Source organism: Bos grunniens, chromosome 28, assembly GCF_055505025.1.
Source record: "Bos grunniens cultivar Pamir isolate PY7600 chromosome 28, Bosgru_T2T1.0, whole genome shotgun sequence".
NCBI lineage: Eukaryota > Metazoa > Chordata > Mammalia > Artiodactyla > Bovidae > Bos > Bos grunniens.
The window spans coordinates 31,314,498-31,330,784 of record NC_141192.1 but is presented as its reverse complement, the minus strand read 5'-3'; the positions used below and the strand labels follow the sequence as shown (position 1 = coordinate 31,330,784).

Here is a 16,287-nt window from a genome sequence, read left to right as displayed (position 1 = left end):
GCTACCTTACAAACATGAATTATTTCTAAACTTTATTGTAATTATAGTACTATGTTAATGTATAGAAGAGACACAGAGAAGTTCCTTTAAGGAATCTGAGTCTAAATTGTAGTGGTTCTTTGCACACTAATTCTACTAAGACTAGGCTAAGGATCATGCACATTTTTATACATATGCCTCCTGCCAGATGTTCTTAACATTTACTTTGAAGAATAATTGGGTAACATCTGGAGTTAAAATCATCTGCCTTCCCAGAAAATTACATTGCCAGGATATATTTTCTAAAGGACAAGAGTTAGTTCAGGATCTCCTTAGTTAATAAAGATGGCCAATTGCTTTTAAAATATTTCCACTCATGACTTTGAAATACAAGGACTGGAAAACCCAGATGAAGTCACCACCATTGCTACTGAATATAAACACAGATATTCTCTAATATAACTATAGCTGAAAATGGGTAAAAAGCAAACAACATATACCCCTTCTATTTTACCAGTATATAAAGTTATATTTCTTACCAATAAAAGAACAGCTAACAGTACACATAGATTTGTGTACTGTTCTGAGTTCTGAACTAGAAATTTCAGGGCAGTATATATAGTGTTACAACACCAGTAGATAACTATATTCTTTGGGAATCTATAAAGAGTCTTACCTGAAATCTCTAGTTCAGAACTCAGAACAGTATACAAATCTATAGCCAGAGTTCCTCTTAGACTAACATAATTCCTTTGACTCCATTCTGTATTCTGGGCCAAACTTATCATAACTGGGTATCTAAATACTACCTTAATTTGTGTAAACATACGTAAGTGAAGAAATAGTCTAATTTATAGGGAAACACTAATAGTTCACGATGCAATTATCTCTGGTCCAGCACACTCCCCTTTAGCTGATAAACAAGAATGCATTGTACTAAGTATTTCCTTAACCACTTTTCTCATTATATAAAACATACATAAGCATTTAGCACAGGTCCTGGCTCATAATTGTTAAGGTCATATCTAGATAATTATGCTTCTTGCATAATGACTATTACCAAGAACATTTATAGAACATTACATTTTTTGATAATCTATTTGCATGGTTATTTTACCTATGGACAGATAACCCTTCCCAATGAAATGTTTTAGAAAAGCAAGATCTGTATTTCGTAGCCATTCAACTATTTGATTTTGCTTGTAATATGGCACCGCTTCTGCATTTAGTTTAAGTGTATTACCACAAGAGGGCAGATAACCTCAACCAAATAGTAAGCATATCTGAAGTGGGTTTCCTACTCACTGGTGCATTTAACATACTACACATAGAACATAACTAACCCCTGGATGTCAGAGGCGTGCCAAGTACCACTGCAGACCCATTTGGCAGGACTAATAACACACCAGAAGGTTCTCAAACTCTTTAAATTGCCTGTGTTTGGATAGGTTAAAAAATGTAAAAGTTGTATAGGAATTTTGTAAAGGAAAAAAAGAAAACAAATTGTTTTATATTCTGAATTTAACAACCACATAACATTTCTCATTAGATAGTTACCATCAGCAGAAAGGTAGGTCACTTGGACTTATATAACAGTCAACTTAGAACAAAGAACTAACATGGGCTGAAAGATCAAATAGATTTATTTAAGGTTTGATTCAATAGTTATAATGGGATTTATTATGCAAAGTTAGGGAATTTAGGGAGTTCATCTTTTATTTTTTTAAAGATTCATGTCTTATACTTGATAGCTACAGCCTCCTATAAAACATACCCAATAATGATACTACCCAAATGTTGCATTAGACAAACGCTAGTTGTAAGTCACTGGAAATTATGTCTTGTATAAAGTCACTGTTACTGCAAAAAAACAAAAAATAAACAAACAAAAAAAAAATCCGAGCTTACTCCTAACTCTTAGTTCTCTAGGAGTTATTAGCTTAAAAAATATCTCTGCCCACACTTACCTTCCTGTTTGTTTAAAAAACTGTTCCTCAAATTCTCTCAAGGCTTTCCGAAGTCTCTTCTTATCAGCCCTAGTTTCTCGGAGATGGTCAAGAAGTACAGGCCTGTATCAGGTAGAATATATATTTGCCATTATGGAGCTCTGGCATAACTGAGAGAGATGAGCAGAGTTAGCTATTTAGCAAGAAGCTATTATGATACAGAAGTGTTCTACTTAAAAGAGTGCCTTTTGAATAAGGATGACACATGTAGAGCCTGACCAGAGGGGAACACATGGCAGGGGGCATCACAGAGGATGAAAATAACATCATCAGAAGATGGAAAGGACAGATGGGAGGCAAGCAGACTGAGTCCATTATAAAAAGTGGGGACAGTAAAGGCCACATGAGTGCATGAGGGAGAAAGCATTTTGGAGGCACACTCATCAGTTATCTGGTGACAGACTGAAGAGAGGCTAGAGGGAGAGATTTTAAAAAGAAGTCTACTCTGAATCTCCACTGTAGGGGGAATATCAAAACCCTTGGGAATGAAACAAAGCCCCAAAGAAAGCTGTAATTACGTTGCAGATTCTACTTACTTCATTCTAAGAAAGAAAAGTCAACTACTGACTTGAGAGCAGGAGGCTTTACCTGGGGAGCTTGTGTCTGGTTTCAGAAACTCTGTGAACCCCCCGAGTGTTATGGGCATTTTCTATAAATATATGGGCATTTTCTATAAAGAAAATGATTCCACTGCTTTCCAAAGAGCCCTACACACTCCCTCCCACCCACCCCCGTCAAAAAAAGTACACTTGCTTTAGAACAGCCTGCCAGCCAACCAAGAAAGAGGAGAAAGGGAGGGAAGAAGGAGAGAAGAAGTCAGGGAGGGAGGGAAAGAGGGAAAAATGGAGGAAGAGGGAAGATTGATGTTCTGCTTCCAAACAGGTCACTCTTCTCTCAGCTGAAACTGCGGTGCCAGCTGATAACAAGCACACTAAAAATCTCAGCTTACAACTTAGTCCTTGGTCTTGTCTCAGGTATTTGTGGGGATTACATCCCTTTCTTGGGGCATATATACTCACCACACTGTTAAATGTGTTTAAAAAAACTCATAATCTGGCCTATAATATACAAATGAAAGAAGGCCAAATGATCAGAGGAAGGCCAGCTACTGAATAATATTAATAATGACACTAATGAAAATCCAAATGGCTCCTGACTGAGGACCCATTAGAAGAAAAAGGTCAGCTCATTTACTTAAATCCCAGTCTGGCAAAACCATTTTATCTAGATAGAATAGACGAGAATAAAGGTCCTGACAACTTTTGGCCCAACACAGAATCCCAATTCCTTTTGTTCTAGCATCATCAAAGGCCAACACTGCCAGGCATTAGACTGGTACCAGATCCTGCTGAAATGAGATGCAGGAGTAGAAAACTGAACATCAGCACTTATGACATCTTTAGGACCATACTGGGCTTCCCAGGTGGCTCAGACTAGATAGAGAATCTGCCTGCAGGAGGCCTGGGTTCAACCCCTGGGTCAGGAAGATCCCCTGGAGGAGGGCATGGCAACCCACTCCAGTATTCTTGCCTTGAGAACTCCGTGGACAGAGGAGACTGGCAGGCTACAGTCCATGGGGTTGCAAAGAGTCAGATATGACTGAGCGACTAACACTTTCTTCACTTTACGACCTTATTAGGAGCCTTGGTTCCTCATGGCTTTGTCTCCTCAATTTCCCTGTTAGGAGGATAACCAGATTGTGTTTTCTGGTAAATGGCATTTTTTAGAGAGTGTAATAGCTCTTCTGAGTTGTATATGGTGTGTACATATAAGGTCCCCCAGACCAGAAGTAGTTCCAACACGACTCCACGCTTAGGACTCACACTCACATGGTAGCCTCGTGTAAATTGGACATGGAGAGGGTTGGTGGTTTGACTTCCTTCTTTTCATCGGGGAGCAGGAGCTTCACGGGCTCAGTCTCATCAGAGTGTGCGAGGTGATCGCCAGCAGGAGGGTGAGATGCTGGGTTTGGCAAAGAAGGCTGCTGACTTCCCTGTGGACAGTCTTCATCAGAGTCTTCTTCCTCCTGCTTATCATAAGAAGAGTTCAGTAGAGTCACAAAGTGCTAAGTGCCTCTTAGGGAAGCAGAAACAGGAAAAGGGAACCATAAACAGACACCATGAAAACAGTAGGTGACCCCTGTGCCTACTGAGAACCAAGAGGAATGCTAGCTCCGTTGCATCAGAAGAAAGTTAGCAGAAGCTAATAAGCAAATGAAGCACCCATGCTGGGCTAAAGTGCTTACCAAGCTCAGCTTCCTCTGCCGGCCAAAGAAGGCACAGACAACGGGGATGTGTTCCAGTCTGGGCTGCACTGCCTAGTAATCTTCCCTCCCCCAGACTTATGGGCCCCAGCCTCATAAGAGTTAGCATGGGTGAGCAGAGATGGACCACAGGCCTCTGTGTCCTCCTGTCGCCCAAATCAGGCCCTGGTCTGGGCTCAGATACAGAGAATACTCAGAAAATGGACAAATTCAGGGAACCGCTTCATGAAGGCCAAAAACAAAATGGAGATTCTCCGTAACCTGTTTTGATAATGCTTGTCACAACCAGAAGATTTTCTTGCAAGGAAATCTGAGAACCATTCCCTGTTTTAAATTACGCTTCCTTAACGGGAAAATCTCAAAGAGTATGAATCACTATGTCTCTGTGTTTAGAGTTGTGGAAGTATAAATGTACTGGAGTATACTTAAATTTGTATCTGTTAATATTCCTTTTCTTTTAATACTGACATCTTGAGCAAGTGACTGTTCTAATATTGGTGGTGTAGGATTTGTGGTGCTTTTCTAGTTCTGTATTCCCATAAATCATTCTTAATTAAAAGTAGTCTAACCTGATTTCAGTATTCATATTTTCTATTGAAATAAATCTGCTTCTGTCTTACACAGTGATGGTCAAATGGTACCAAAAACAAATGCAGCATTATTATGAAAGAACACACAAATCAATTTTCATATTAAAGGAGAAAAATTAACAACACCCAGACTAGAACAGGTTCTGTTTTGTCTAGCTGTGCTGTTGTAAATTAGGTAATGCCAAAACAATGAAAGAAAATGCTAAAACTGGCTTCAAAAATAGACTCGCTATATAATCCTGTTTCACAGTAGTTTTAATTAACAGCCACTGTTAAGTACAGTGTGGGAGCTGAGGGAGACCTCGGTTCTACGCTGTGACACAACTGGCCGTGTGGGCAGGATATCCTGCCAAGAAGGCTTGCTTACCCTCTCCTGGCGCCGCCTCCCTAACTAAATATCAGTACAAAGCACAAGGACAGGTTAGTAGTGAAGGCAAGCTTCCCGACTTACAATTGTTGGAATAAGGGAAGGTGTGGACAAGATTTGCTTGATAATTCTGTATCGGTCATAAAGAGGCTTTATGAGGTTCTTGTCTTGCTTCGTTACCTGGAAAACATGACATTATTGTTCCTTTCTCAAACAAGAATGAAAACACATCAATGCTTTTAACAGGACCAAAAAAAAAAAAAAAAAGTTTTGAAGCCTAAAAGTAAGGGATTACAGTACTAAAATGCAATAGTAATCTTCAAAAGGTAGGTCATTGATAAGATACAGTATGAAGCACATGCCAATTTTCTTCTAGGAAAAGTTTCTTAAAGGAGAGGTCCAAGTTGAGAAAGATGTTTTTAGAGCTTACTAGAGGAATCCTCAGTGTTTAAATGGTAAGGTGCCTTTAATTATTTAATTAAAGAATTAATAATTCTTTATTTCTTCATTCTTAAAGAAACTAATGGATGACTGAGGCTATCAATTTTTCTTCTGGAACATGTATTTTATCTGGACTTTCAAGATTCTACCCACAGACACCAACCCTGTCCAGGTCTTTGTCACTACATTCTTGGATTATATGCTATCTTACTGGCTAAATCTGACATAAACTAAATATTTTGGATAAAACAATAAACCTCTCTGGATTCTCAATTTCCTACCTATACAACAAGGATGTTGGGAGTTTAAAAAGTTCCTTCCAACCAAAAAAAGTGTATAACCTCTTGGCCCACCAATCCATTCTGCCCTTTGACTCATCCCTAAACACTACTTTTCCCATGCCACAGGGTACACACAATTCTAAATGGTTTCCTACTTCCCTATTAACCATCTGCCTAACTACCTACCTACCTCTCCATCCAAAATGACCAAACTCCTCTGCTTGCTCTGGTTTTCCTTCCTGATGTGTGTCCCACATGACGTTTCTATATATTCACCACACCCAGACTCTGTTTCCCTCTGGCCCCATGGATCTCACTCGGCAGGTGGTGGGAAGGAAACGGTACAAATAGCACACGGCACAACCACCCCAGGGTCCTGACTCTGCCCTCCAGAGCCCCCATGAGAACCCTGGAGGAAGAGAAAATGGCTCAAACGTGTACGGTTTCAGCCTTCTAGCTATTCTCCATCCCAGCTGAGAACCATTCTGGCCTCTGCTGATCTTTCTTCACAGAGAAAAGGAAGTGAAGCATTTCTGTATCTTGCTGCCCGGGCCTCACCTGTTGTCTGTGTTGTAGTCTTGTCTGCCCAGATAAATTACATCATGTATTTCTTCAAATTCTCATGGTCCACATGTATATGCTTTCCTACCCCCCATCTAATAACCCAGGTTTTTATATATAGTAAAAGTAGTCTGATTTTTAGCAATCTTCATAGAAATTCCACAGGCTATCTGACCCAAGGCTCTTTTATTTTCAGTAGAAAGAAAGACCACCTCTCTATGTTCAGTTCATTTATTGGTTAAGTAACCCCAAGAACCTTTCATTTTCTAGCCCAATCATTCCTTAAAGGTTTTCTTAGTCATGATACATTTTTACACATGAAAAATCCACATATTACATAGGATTTTAACAGGTGACAAAGAAAAAAATTTCTCAATTCAGAAAACATTGAAATGATCTTTTATTCAGTATCTTATTGGGACTTATATTCCATAGAAAGCACTTTGAAAGGGGTGCATTTAACTATTATTGGCATCTCTCTATTGCAGTTTGATTTTTGTGATTTCCCTTATTTTTACAATAAAAATATTTTATATTGTCTGGATTCTATAAAAGCTAAATTTAGTCTTAAACGAGAAAAAGAAAAGAGTGACCAAAAAGTAAGTTAGAATGATGAATGCTATTACAGAAAGGTTCCTTCCACAGATGCTAGATAAAAGTCAGAGCAGGTATATAACATATGGAATTCATCTTTCACTCGAATGATTCTATGATTTACTCTTAGGATCACTATTAAAGTAATCCCCAAAGACAGATGTGAGGGTTCAATGGCCATAAGTACAGGACACTGCCAAAACTTTAATGCCTTCAGTGCTTATCCTCGAATACATTTGGACAGGACAGCAGGCTGCCTGAAGAAGAAGGCTTAGTGGTGAGACATGCCAGGAGCTGTCTTCCACTCAGGGGCCTGTGGAGAGTAGCTATCACGAGGCCTGCAAAGTGGATCTTCACGGAGGAAAATGAGTCGAGGTAGGCTCTGCAGGACAGGTACCTCCAATCAAGGGGCAGAGACACATTCGACTCAGCTATTCTTCATTCCTCGGCCACTTTCTACTGAGATTCAGACCATTTTCTCCTCTGAGTCCAATGGCTCTTTCTGAAATGCATCCTGCTCCCCAACTCTGCATATTAGTGGCTGGCTATGACATAGTAGTAGTATCTAACTTATGTTTTTTTATTTAAATGGAGAAAACAAGGACCATGTTGAATAACCTGCAAGAGCCAGAGAGAGATCCAGAGCATGAATGGGTAGTCCGATCTTAAAGATAAATTTAAGGATATAAACCTTGAAGCTAAATGACCCTTCCTTCCTGCTCCTCCATTTTTATGGCATCAGAAAAAAGACTTCAAGAAGGATAAGCAAGAGGGGACCATGCATAGAAGGAAATTTGACAAGCTTTGTTGACAACTTGACATCTCCATCGTAAAAACTGCCCCACCCCACCCCATCCAGGAGGTTATTCCAATCACCAAGGTCTGGAATGGCTGCCCCGAGCAAGCTGGTTTTCCAAGCAGAGCTGCTGCTGAGTGGTCAGCCCCAGTGTCCATTCTTTCTGGGCCCTGGTCAGACAGTCGTTAGAGAAAAAACTGCTGCAGCCTAAGTGCTTTTACCACCATCCCTGTTTCCTTTCTCCCCATGGTATTGGTCCCTGTGTTCTTTCACAGGAAACCACAGAAACATAAAAATCACTCAAATCGTCACCATATAAACAAGCTCTCTCTTGCAGAGGGAGGCAGAACTGACATTCCCCTCTCTGGACAGAGAGTGATGGGAATCCATTATTCTTTAGCCTTAAGGACTCAAGTTCTGTCAAACTTTCCCTGAGTCTGTCTCCCCAAGCCCTCACTGAGGGAGACAGTCTGTGTGGAACAAATCTGTTTCAACTAACCAGTCAGTCCAACAACACAGGAGGTCACTAGTGAACATCACCATGCAAAACAGCTGCTGGAGAGGATGGCCAGGTCAGCTCAGGTTTCCAAGCATATGCAGATCAATGTTGGCCTTGAAAAGAGAGGCCGCAAGTTCAGATAACTGGCTTCAAAAATTACACACTATATTTAATTTGGAAAATTATGGACTCTCTGAACTTTAGATTCTTAATATGCAAAATGAGGATTATTTTTAATTATCTTATGTAAATATCCCTGGCACAGAGTCAGGCAACTAAATGTTATTTAAGTCATCAAACTACTTGATTTGCGGTTACCATCAAGGTTGTAAATTACTAAAAGAGGAAACCATGGTGCTATTAAAGCATAAGTTTAATAAATAATGAGAAACTATGTCAATATGAATATGCAAAATGAAAAAAAGGATTCATAATTATGTAGACTGCTACCTTTTTTTAAGGGGCGAGTTAAGAATGTATATTGATCCTTTCTTGTATATGCCTTATATAGAAACTCCAAAAGGACACAAAAAACATTACTAACAACAGCTGCACCTGCTCAGGGGTGGGAGACCTCAGAACTGGAGCTGGCAGACAGGGAGGAGTCTTTTTAATGTGTAGCTTTTTCTGTTCTTTCAACTATGTGAGAAAGTATCACCTATTCAGAAAATTAAAATTTTTTGAAAGGATAAATAGACAAAAGAACTTGATGGGATATTCCTTTTGGTGCCTTTTACCCTTCCTCCAATGCACAACTCACTAATCCATGATTAAATTTATTTCATCTTTATAATTATTATGTTTTTTAAAAATCTGCTTTTCTCTTCAGAGACACTACAGTTGATGAAGGGGCAGCAGTAGTAATGGTCATTACTCACCCACATGTAAATCTGTGCTGTGCGCCTGACCCCACCTACAGTTCTTGGGAGGGACAATAAAAAGGGGAGAGGTGCCAGTTCCAATTCAGCATTTCAGAGGAAGACATAAACAGGCATCATAATCAGAACTGAGGGGTGATTCACTCATTTTCAGGGCTCAATGCACACCCTGTGACCCGGAAGTGACTATCTCCAAAAATCACCCACAGATGATAGAGGGAGAAAATCACTCAGTGGCAGGATCTGAACTGACAAGGCCATGCTGTAGGGTCCCCTGCATTTGTCAGTTTTAGGATGAGCTCTGACTAAACACCAATGGCAAAAATTTCAGGAAGAGTCATAAAAAAGGCATCTCTAGAAAAGAAAGAACTCATCTTGAAAGCTTTAATATTTAATGCATTTTAAGCAGTAAAGCAAAGACCCTAAATGAAAATCATCCATCATTTTGAGTTTAAAGAAATGGGACCTAATGAGATCACCTCAAATGCTAATCAGTTCCCTAAGGAGCCAAGAATAACACTATCTTAGAAATTTTCAGTCCTCCCTTTGCGTCTTCTGTGGCTTCTAGACTCCCCCCTTAGGAACCATCCATAGCTGCCCGGCCACGTCAGGTTGGCTATGTGAAGTTCTCCCAGAACAATCCTGCAGCTTTAGGTCCTGAGACACACACATTCCACAGCAGGTGATATCTGTTTAAAGAATCTAACTTTAGCCTACTACAGCGATACGAGGCTTCTCTGAAGGGACTTCTGACACTAGGAGTTCCCCTGGTGGCTCAGATGGTTAAGAATGCAACGCAGGAGACCCAGGTTCAATCCCTGGGCTGGAAAGATCCCCTGGAGAAAAAGATGGCTACCCACTCCAATATTCTGGAGAATTCCATGGACAGAGGAGCCTGACGGGCTACAGTCCATGGGGTCACAAAGACTCAAACACAACTAAGCAGCTTTCACTTTTCACTTTCTGACACTAAACAGTTCAACAGATGGCTGATTCATGGCAATGTATGGCAAAAAACCTTCACAGTATTGGAAAGTAATTATCTTCCAATCAGTAAAATAAAATAATAGAAATAAACAGCCATTTAAACAAGGATGACTTCTAGAGAACTCAGAGTTTTTCTGACCTTCAGACTTTCACTTACATGTTTTTATTTGACTTAAATGCCTCAGCAGGGTGACGGACCATCCCAGTTTTCCAAGGACTGAGGCTTTTGGTGGGCCATGGAATTCTCGGTGCTAAAGTTAGGAAAGTCTAGGGAAAGCTGGGATGGTGGGTCACCCTACTCATGAAATATCTTAAAACAAGTATGTCTGAAACAGACCTGCTAAGCTTCCTCTCCTACCCTCAGTGTGCGCCCCTCTAGTTTTTCCCCATCAGTAATGGACCCATCTCCTTTCCTTCACTCCCTACCACCCAGTGATTCAGCACATCCTTTGATTCTACAACCTAAATAGAGTTTGAATGCATCTGCTTCTTTCCATCTCCACAGTGAACATCTAGTCCAAGCCGCCCATTTCTTTCACCTTCCCGTTTCCGCTCATTTTCCTATGATTTATTCTGCATAGATCAATCAGGAAGATCTTTTATGTGTAAATCACACCATGCCACTTTCACACTTGGAACCATTCAACAGTTTCCTGATACTTTCAGTGGCCTGGGAGCTCCTGTGTTATGGGCCCTGACCTGTCTTTTCTGACTTCATCTCATGCAGCCCGGTGCACTAGCACTCAGACCTGAGAATTCCAACCACCGACGAGCTCTTCCTTCAAAGGCCGCCGTACTTGCAGTTCCATCTATCTGGAATGCTCTTTGCTGCTCTCTTGGCCTGCTGATTCTTTTGCATTAAATGTCACAGGACTTCCTCACCACACTATATAATACAGAAACCATTCTTATTATTTTCTATCATATCATGTTTCTTTGCACAGTACTTATCAAAATCTTTAATGGTTTTATCTATTGAGTTATTTCTTATATCCCAACTCCCAGAAAAACATGAGCACCATGAAGGCAGTAACCCACATCACTTTACTATCTTGTTAATCTTTTTATCCAGCACATACCACAGTTCATAACACTGATAGGCACTCAGATCTTTTTGCAAATGAATGACTGCCCACCAGTTACCAGGCATCGCCCTTTATTGTCAAAACAACTATATTAATAGGTATTATCTGTATTTTTATTGATGAGGAAGTTGAATATCAGAGAATTAGTTCACTTGTGAAGCATACATAACTAGAAAGTGGCTTATTCAAGGACAGAGTCCTGCTCTAAGTGTTATATGTTGCTTTTATAGATGTGGTCAAAGTAACTATAAAATATAGGAAAGACCATCAGAAGCACTAAAGAATGGAAAACCACAGATGTGCCTGAAAATGTGAGCATGTCATGTGTCTACACACACACACACACACACACACACACAGAGTTATCTACTTACCCAAGGACCGTGACAAAGTCTAGAACCTTTGTGAGTGGGAGGAGGGGATACATTGGCTGAGTGAAGATCACTCATCACGACACACTGGTTATTTTTAAGTTGAATGCTATTTCTTAATGACAGAGGTATCCAAGGGCCCATTTCTACTTGTATATCATATGCACCAAGAAGGGGAAACAGTAAGCCTTTTGGGATTTGGCATATGTTGCCATCTTAAGATCTAGACTAGATAATGTAAATACAACAGAACAAGTAAAGCCAGCATTCTCCTCAAGAGGACTTCATTTCAAAGTCTAATATGCTAGTCTGTTCATTCATAAATCCATTCACCCTGCAAACACTTACTCAATACCTACTATGTACAGACACTAAGGATTGTAAGTAATAAACAGCCTAAGCTTTACTCAAGAAGTTGTCAAGTACCGTGAGAGACAGAAAATGGCACACAGAATAGTTAAGAGCTATGTTAGGGTATTACTTAGTTGTTAAGTCATGTCTGACTCTTTTGTGACCCCATGGACTGTAGCCTCTGTCCATGGGATTTCCCAGGCAAGAATATTGGAGTGGGTTGCCATTTCCTCCTTCAGGGGATCTTTCTGACCAAGGATTGAACCCATGTCTCCTGTATTGGCAGGCAGATTCTTTACCACTGAGCCACCAGGGAAGCCCTATGTTATGGTAGCTATAGATTATTCAAGAAATGAAAGAACCCTGCTACTCAGAGTTCAGACAGAAAGGACTACTAGGAAGGTTCCTTGGCATTAGTAAAATGTGAGCATAGATATGCAGGAGAGGAGGGACTAACCAGGTAAGTACTAATTGGTTTCATCATCTTTTTTTGTAAAATATAATACATCTTTTCTTTGAGCTCATATATCCAAATGTGTAACTGACAACTGTATCTGGGTATCTCACCAAGATTTCAAAACTAAGATGTCTAAGCTGAAGTCTTCAGGTATGTTACCTAGCACTCCTCAAGAAACCCTACCTCTCTATCCTTATGATATGAAATATTAAACCATAGTCACATGGCATTTACTCTCTGTGCCCAAATTCATAAGGACAACATTCAAACCAGAGTATGGCTCATTCAAGTAACCCTAACTTGACTACATCTATAAAGACCCTGGGCTTCCCAGGTGGCTCAGTGGTAAAGAATTCACTTGCCAATGAAAGAGACTCAGGAGACTTGAGTTCAATCCCCAGGTTGGGAAGATCCCCTGGAGGAAGAAATGGTCACTCACTCCAGTATTCTTGCCAGAAAAATCCCAGGGACAGAGGAGCCTGGTGGGCTAAGTCCATGGGGGTGTGCACGCACACACACACACACATACACACACGGTAAAATGAGGCTATAATCCTAGTATTGGGTTCATTTGCTAACTTATCAGGGGAACGTAAGGGAGAACAAGATATGATATACGCTAGCGTCTTTCCCATTTTTCTGTCATCAACATGCAACACTATAACCTTCAGAATGGCAACACCCAGAACCATGTGGCAATACTGTAGGTCATAGCTAACAGCCCACTAGGAACTCATCTGACTGAAATTTCAGAGCCAGTCTCACAAAGATGTTTATGTGTACAAACTGGTCAAAACCATGGTCTTACTGGCACCATGTGGAGTGCTGGGGCCCTGTGAAGGCTGGTGAGGTACCTTAGGATCCTCCTGGGAAGGAAGCTGCTCTCTTTTCTCCTTCAGGCAGCTCAGCACAGCATCTGGAGTCTCCTCTCCCGAGGAGCTCGGCTCAGGGCCCACAGCCTCCGGCTTCCCATTCTCTCTTGGGACTGTGGGTTGCTCACAGGGCGGGATCCTAGGTGGGCCTTTGGGAGCACTCCCTTGCTCTTCCGACAGCTTCAGCTTTAGTTCTAAGAGAAATGTGATGAGTTACCATGAGCACGCAGACTCATTGGTCTAATAAGAGCAGAGAGCCTTTCAGGAATTTCTCCCCTGATGCCGAGTGGAAATGAACAGTGCTGACCATGGCTTTCCACAGGGCAAGGGCAGCCTTAATAACCAAGGCTAGCAGCACACACTCCCCATCAGATGTGAAAATAGAGGGCTCTTGAGGCAAGGATCTCATAGAAGTAGAAGGATCATGAATGGTTTAGATTTCAGAGGAAGAAGACCAGAGGTACTTGGCCCCAAAGTTTTCACCTGTTATCTGCCACAGCACCTGAAATACTACGCTCAAAGATTCCTTTCCTCGGGTTTTGAAAGTTGTGCAGTCATGAAGAGCCCCCTGTGGAAATGCAAGGTCTACTGGAAGATATTACACAGGCAGTCATCTGAGGATATATAGGAGGGGCAGGGAACAGGAGACAGAGTGCCAGTCCCAACCTGACAGATCTCACAATTTTGTCTTAATGCCAGTATTTAAAATCCAGAAATCACCATTATTGCAATGTGGCTTTATATAAACCTACATAATTAAAAATAAAAGGGCCACCTGGGACTTATTAGGAAATTCCATTTCAGAATATGCTAGGGGACTGGTCTTTTGAATGAGGCATCATTTATATTGATTTCTCAATTACATAGCACATTGTCTTTGTTTGATGTTTGTTTTTTAGTTAGGCTCTGGCGTGGTGTTTAAACACTGCATATTTTATAAACCTGCTACATCACTACAGTTTAATACCACTGAATTAATTTAATATTCCTTTCCAGTTCTTTATCACCATCCTTCTAGAAATCTGGAAAAGCTCCTATGTCTCTAGGTATTGAGATAAAAATGTAGGAAGAGGAAGAAAATAAATTTTTATTGGTAAATAACTACAATCCCTTAAAATGGATTTGAGAGTTAATTAACACTCAGACCACCATCTCCAGAGAGACAAAGAAAGGAGGAGACTGGATTAGGAGGCAAGAGAACCTAGTTTTACTCTGAACTCACCACCTTCCAGACATGTCACCGTCCCCTCTCTCTGGACATAAATATCCTCCTCTGTGCAGTTTGGGTTTGTGGAATCAACGACTGCTCAGGCCTCTTTCTAACATCCAAAAACCCAACAACCCAAGGAGGTGAACACTCCACGTTGAAATGTTCCTGGCACTGAAGTGAATCATTCCCCCTGGGAGGCTGGATTTCCTCAGTCCCTTTATAGGCAGATGTATTCAATGGGATCAAACAATGAAGGGGACCCAGGACTCTTTAAGACAGGGCCTCCAAGCTCGGCAGGAGACAAGGTTAAAGAAGGCCCAGGCAGAAGAGAATCCAAAACTGCTTGGAGCATGTTATCACAATTTTAACTGCTTCCTTCCTTAAAAAGGAGACTCCCTTGCTAGCATTTACCTTTGAGCTGTTTACGACCTTTAGCCAAATCATTCATCCATTTCAGGACTTCAGGATTAGAGGTCTTGTCACCATGGGAAGGCTGCGAGGGAGGGGGAAATGGGGGTAGAAGGAGGGAAAGGGAGGGAGGGAGGGGAAAAAAGAGAGAAAAGGAAAAAAACAAAAAAACAAATGTTAAGCAGCTGAAGCACACAAAGATAGTTCAGGAACATATATAAAGCTGGGAGGGAACTTCAGGCAAGCTATCTCCAGCAGATGAAGTTGCATCTGAGAAGCAGAGCAAACATTCCTGACTTCCTCCACTCTTTCATCCTTGCCATGAACCTTGTTTCTAAACATGCCTGGTCACCCAGCATTTTTACACAGTCCTCACCATGCCAGTGCCCCATAAAGTCTACCTCTCAATCACCTTGTGGGCTACCCACACCTGACACCCCACGGCCAGGTCATTCTTTATATCAACTTAGAGGGCTGCTGCTGCTGCTGCTGCTAAGTCACTTCAGTCGTGTCTGACTCTGTGCCACCCCATAGACGGCAGCCCACCAAGCTCTCCTGTCCCTGGGATTCTCCAGGCAAGAACACTGGAGTGGGTCGCCATTTCCTCCTCCAATGCATGAAAGTGAAAAGTGAAAGTGAAGCCACTCAGTTGTGTCCGGCCCTCAGCGACCCCAAGGACTGCAGCCTTCCAGGCTCCTCCGTCCATGGGATTTTCCAGGCAAGAGTACTGGAGTGGGGTGCCATTGCCTTGCCTCTGTTCATGGTTTATGACCACACCTGTCTAGGGAATACTACAAACTGGAAGCTTTAGCTCCTACCAGTCACAAGCTCCAAGCTGAAGAAAGGAGACCCCAGGATCTCTAAAACTTTGTAAGTCTGAGAAGTCAGTATTTATGGAAGAATCCTCATCCTCAGATTTCAACTCCTCACTGTTTATAGACTTACTATCCAGATGGAGTAGCATTAAAGTAAAGATTAACCATATGAGTGTGGACTTGGGCAAATTATTTAGCCTCCCCATGCCCCAATTTCATCTATCAAATGAGGATTTAATAGCATCTTTTTCATAAGGTTTCTATTAGGGATAAATCAGTGAATATGCATGAAACATGATGAGTCTGAAACATGATGAATATGCATGAAAAAAGTCCCAGGCACACGCTAAACACTATCAGTGTGTTAGCTAGAATTTAAAATAGTATTATTGCTATCTTTACTCGGATACCATACTAGGATAGTATGTCCTCACTAGTAACTAATCACACTTGGATGTGGCAATAAGAATATAGCT

The 16,287-nt window shown here is 41.2% G+C and overlaps 1 protein-coding gene across 26 annotated transcripts in view; it reads right to left on the bottom strand.

Moving 5' to 3' along the window:
- The window catches only part of FAM13C (family with sequence similarity 13 member C), a 140,703-nt gene that overhangs the window by 2,074 nt on the left and 122,342 nt on the right, over positions 1-16,287 (bottom strand). For 10 of the 26 annotated variants that reach the window (XM_086382467.1, XM_086382478.1, XM_086382492.1 and 7 more), the window contains 5 exons: positions 15,000-15,081; positions 13,361-13,572; positions 5,290-5,385; positions 3,815-4,011; positions 1,947-2,048 (listed from right to left, as the gene is read on the bottom strand). In XM_086382467.1, the coding sequence (XP_086238593.1) occupies positions 1,947-2,048; positions 3,815-4,011; positions 5,290-5,385; positions 13,361-13,572; positions 15,000-15,081 (689 nt within the window). Of the gene's footprint in view, positions 1-1,946; positions 2,049-3,814; positions 4,015-5,289; positions 5,386-13,360; positions 13,573-14,999; positions 15,082-16,287 lie in introns of all 26 variants that reach the window. The other 16 variants (XM_086382466.1, XM_086382489.1, XM_086382474.1 and 13 more) reach the window with 3 other exon arrangements.